We start from the raw sequence: 4,418 nt of genomic DNA, 5'->3' as shown, positions 1-4,418 counted from the left end.
TATAAGTAGTGTGTACCTGGTCCCATGTGTGTGTGTTGTTTGTGTGTGTAACCTGGTCGCATGTGTGTGCTTATATATAGTGTGTACCTGGTCCATGTGTGTCCTGTTTTGTGTGTGTACCTGGTCGCATGTGTGTGTATATATACCGTGTGTGTACCTGGTCCTGTGTGTGTATATATAGTGTGTGTACCTGGTCCATGTGGTGTATATATAGTGTGTGAGCCTGGTCCAATGTGTGGTATATATATGTGTGTACCTGGTCATGTGTGGTGTATATTATACGACTGTGTGTACTTGTCCGATCGTGTGTGTATAATATAGTCGTGTGTAACTGTCCAATGTGTGTGTATAATATACGTGAACCACAGCTGGATTAAACCACTCACATCTGCAGTTCCTCTAACGGCCACTAGAGGCTCCAGCAGTGAGTCTCCATATTAAACTGCTCTAATAAACATGTTTACAGCTGCTGGTCTCACTGTTGATGTACGACTCCCTCTTTAAATCATATCAAGGATTAAAGGTCTGAATAATTCAGGGCGTGGCCACATTGAGTGACAGGTGTGTGTGTGTGTGTGTATGTACCTGGGTTTGATGCAGAATCTGTACTGGATGAGGACGGTGATGATGAAGAAGACCACTCCCTCCACAGCCATCGCAAACAGGTTCTTTCCCACCATGTCCCACTCCAGAGGAGAGCGGAAGCTGTTCTCACCTGAAACAACCAAACAACAAACAGTAAACAACCAAACAGTAAACAACCACACAACCAAACAGTAAACAACAACTGTGTGTGTGTGTGTGTGTGTGTGTGTGCGCGCTACCAAATCTCTCGAGGGCGTCGGCCATCGCCTGGTTCTTCACCATGTCGATGAGTCCTCGGCCGAGACAGAAGTGAGGGAATATGAGGAGGACGTTCTTCAGGATGTCGTTGATTCCTCCAATTTCCTGCAACAGGAAGTTAAACCACCTTCAGATTAAAACTGATCTTCAGATTAAAACGGATCTTTACATTAAAGATGATCTTCAGATTACAGCTGATCTTCAGACTAAAACTGCAGTCTAGATAAGGTTTCAGATTAGAGTCGTCTATGCTGACTGACGTTGTTTCCAAACAGCTCCATGACGAAGGTGGAGATGCTGCCGTTGATGCCGATGAGGATGTTGACGCTGGTGAGGACGACGTATGCGGTGCTGGGGATCTTGAAGAAGAAGGAGGCGGGGTACATCAGAGGAGTGATGGACCAGCTGGAAACAAAGGTTGGAAAGGTCACGACCCTGGGACACGACTGAAAGCTCAATTCAATTCAATTCAGTTTTATTTGTTATATATATTTGTTGTATCTTAAGACACTTTTCAAATAGACGCAGCTAGACCAGACTGCGCTTATAACATCTATTTACAAAGACCAACAGTACGACCCATGAGCAACCGACCGTTGGAGACAGGGGCAAGGAAACACTTTTCAGCTCAGGACCTGCTACTAAATGGATCTTACAGGGCAGTACAGTGTAGTACAGTGTAGTACAGTGTAGTACAGTGTAGTACAGTGTAGTACTGTGTAGTACAGTGTAGTACTGTGTAGTACTGTGTAGTACTGTGTAGTACTGTGTAGTACCCGTAGAGCAGCAGCAGCAGGGCGAGCACCGGCAGGTTGGTGGAGGAGACGTAGGCTTTTTGTTGGAAACAGATGAAGATGAAGATGACCAGCGCTGCAGGGACGATGTAGTTACACTGCAGAGACACAAATAACAATGTTTACACACTCTGATATACACACTCAGTTACAGTGAGGGTGCGTTTGTTTCGTGTCTCACCATGTCCCAGATGAAGTTGGCCACCCAGTAGAGCAGCGGCTGCACTCCGCTGATGAACTGCATATGTTTGGCCTTACTGACCCGCTCCTGAATGAGGAAGACTACAAAGCTGGCCGGGACGAACGACATAGCGAAGATCACACAGATGGACACCAGGACGTCCACAGAGGTCGTTACCCTGGAGACAGAGAGAGTTAGACACATACACTATCTTCTGTACGGTGACGCCTGGTTGTGGTCAGGTGTGTTTCCTGTCAGGTGTGTTTCCTGTGTACTCACAGTGCGACCTGGGACAGCTGCTCCTTGGTGAGGTTCAGAGGGTGGTTGAAGGCGCTGATGCCATACTTGCTGGGGTCGCTGCCTGCAGGAAGGTTCGCTCTCAGGATGCCGTTATTCATCACATTGATGAACGCTCCGATACTGTGCCAGCCCTTGTTATTGAACCAGATCTGAGGACAGAGATCAATATTATTATTCATTAATGACCAGAATCAATCAGAGGAACAATAACAATGATTGATCTCAATAAAAGAAGTTTCATTCTGTGTATAAATTATAAAAATGTATAATTATTTTTTTTTTATTTGATGATTTCGCAATTAATGAATGTCGCTTTTGAGCGTGCTCGTCTCCATTCAGAGACGTCTGAACAACCCGACTCTGCACGTCGATAAAGTTCAACAGCTTGACTGGACAATCACACCAATACCTTGGTGCTCTTATTCTGAAAGTCTGAGAACAGGAAGGAAGTGGAACCAAGCAGCTTTGAAATGTTAAATATTTATGAGAATTAAAATCAAAACTACTTCTTTTTTTTTTAAATCAGCATTTCTTAAATGTACTTTCTTTTATGATTGTCTTTTTTACGGTCGCTCTGATCACTGTGGCGGGTTCTCACCTTCACGTTGTTCTTCGTGTCCAAACCGTTGATGAAACCTGACAGACTGTCAAGGAATCGATCTGCAGCCGCGCCCTGAAAACAAAATTAAACATTTACCACAGACCTTCACAATAAGAGGCTTTTATTGGTGAACTCTGTTCTTGCTGACTGATTGATCGATGACTGACCTTCTGTAACTCAAAGATCTTCCTGACTCGTTCGATGGCGTCGTCGATCTCATTGGCCGGTGGAAGGACCTGAGTGCTCCTAGCGCCCAATGAGAAGCCTCCGTACCTGCAGAGAGAAAACAACAACAACAAGATCCAAACAGTGAAAAACAGGAAGCTGACTTCAAGATTTACAAAATAAAATACAGAAGAATTAAGAATACTAACCTGAATTCATTCACCCAGACCTTGTTCTTCAAACTGAAACACAAGCAAAATGTTACTATTACTGTAGTATTAGTCGTATTACTAGTATTACTGTAGTATTACTGTAGTATCAGTGTAGTATTACTGTAGTATTACTGTAGTATTACTGTAGTATCAGTGTAGTATCTGTAGTATTACTGTAGTATTAGTGTAGTATTACTGTAGTATTACTGTAGTATCAGTGTAGTATTACTGTAGTATCAGTGTAGTATATTACTGTAGTATTACTGTAGTATTACTGTAGTATTACTGTAGTATTACTGTAGTATCACTGAGGTATTACTGTAGTATCACTGTAGTATATTACTGTAGTATTACTGTAGTATCTGTAGTATCTGTAGTATTACTGTAGTATCTGTAGTATTACTGTAGTATTACTATAGTATTACTGTAATATCTGTAGTATTACTGTAATATCACTGTAGTATTACTGTAGTATCTGTAGTATTTGTGTATTTGTACTGTGATGTATTTCCAGGTGTGTGGTACCTCTTGCCGATGATCTCAGCATAGGTTTTCACCAGGTAGTCTGAGATGTTTCTGCCTGTCAGGTTCTGTAGAGTATCGGTGGCACTCAGCTTCATCTGGATAACGATGACGACAACGACAACAACAACGACAACAACAACGACAACAACAACGACGACAACGACAACGACAACGACAACAACAACAACAACAACAACCACAATGACGACAAAAGAGTAATTTATAAAAATTAATAAACTAAAAACTAAACATAAATATAAAGTATATAAGTATAAATGAGGACATGGGTGCAGTGGTGGTTCAGGTCTACGTCAGGCGGTCTGACCTCAGGGGGGGGCAGTCCTCCAGCTCCAGCGGGACAGTCCGGAAGCATCTTCTTCTTGCCGTCGCAGCTGCAGAAACAAGCTGGAGACGGATTGTCCATGGTCCAGTTACTGGAGCTGAAGATCTGCTGGATGCTCTCTGGGACCTCAGGAGTCTGCCAGTCCTCATCACCCATTGTACAGGGGGCCTCTCTGGGGGGGAGGGGGTAATCAAATAATATGTGTAATTGATTAACCCTTAAAGAGACAGGACTCAGGAGCAATGACATATTGTAATATAATAATCAGTTACTGAGGTCCTCTTACGGGATGGGATGTCCGTCCATGCAGCGAGTCCCGAAGCCGGGAGTGTCCAACAGAGCGCTCAATAACTTCTGCATGTTAGCGTCTCCGGGAGCGTCGTCACTGACACAAACAACAGTGTGGGACAGTTTAGTACAGTGTGGGACAGTTTAAAGATATAGCTACTCTAGA

At 43.4% G+C, this 4,418-nt stretch overlaps 1 protein-coding gene across 1 annotated transcript in view; it reads right to left on the bottom strand.

The window, feature by feature from the left end:
- Positions 1–460: 460 nt before the first annotated feature.
- LOC118333402 (phospholipid-transporting ATPase ABCA1-like) overlaps positions 461–4,418 on the bottom strand; it is a 20,032-nt gene continuing 16,074 nt past the window's right edge. The window contains exons 27-38 of the mRNA XM_035669009.1: positions 4,251–4,349; positions 3,947–4,136; positions 3,622–3,716; positions 3,094–3,126; positions 2,887–2,992; positions 2,717–2,791; positions 2,098–2,267; positions 1,819–1,996; positions 1,620–1,735; positions 1,104–1,248; positions 825–948; positions 461–715 (exon numbers count right to left, since the gene is read on the bottom strand). Of these exons, the coding sequence (XP_035524902.1) occupies positions 501–715; positions 825–948; positions 1,104–1,248; positions 1,620–1,735; positions 1,819–1,996; positions 2,098–2,267; positions 2,717–2,791; positions 2,887–2,992; positions 3,094–3,126; positions 3,622–3,716; positions 3,947–4,136; positions 4,251–4,349 (1,546 nt within the window). The 3' untranslated portion in view covers positions 461–500. The remainder of the gene's footprint in view (positions 716–824; positions 949–1,103; positions 1,249–1,619; positions 1,736–1,818; positions 1,997–2,097; positions 2,268–2,716; positions 2,792–2,886; positions 2,993–3,093; positions 3,127–3,621; positions 3,717–3,946; positions 4,137–4,250; positions 4,350–4,418) is intronic.

Source organism: Morone saxatilis, unplaced genomic scaffold, assembly GCF_004916995.1.
Source record: "Morone saxatilis isolate NCDOM2014 unplaced genomic scaffold, NCSU_SB_2.0 Contig22, whole genome shotgun sequence".
NCBI classification, from domain to species: Eukaryota; Metazoa; Chordata; class Actinopteri; family Moronidae; genus Morone; species Morone saxatilis.
This window is presented reverse-complemented; position numbering and strand designations above follow the sequence as displayed.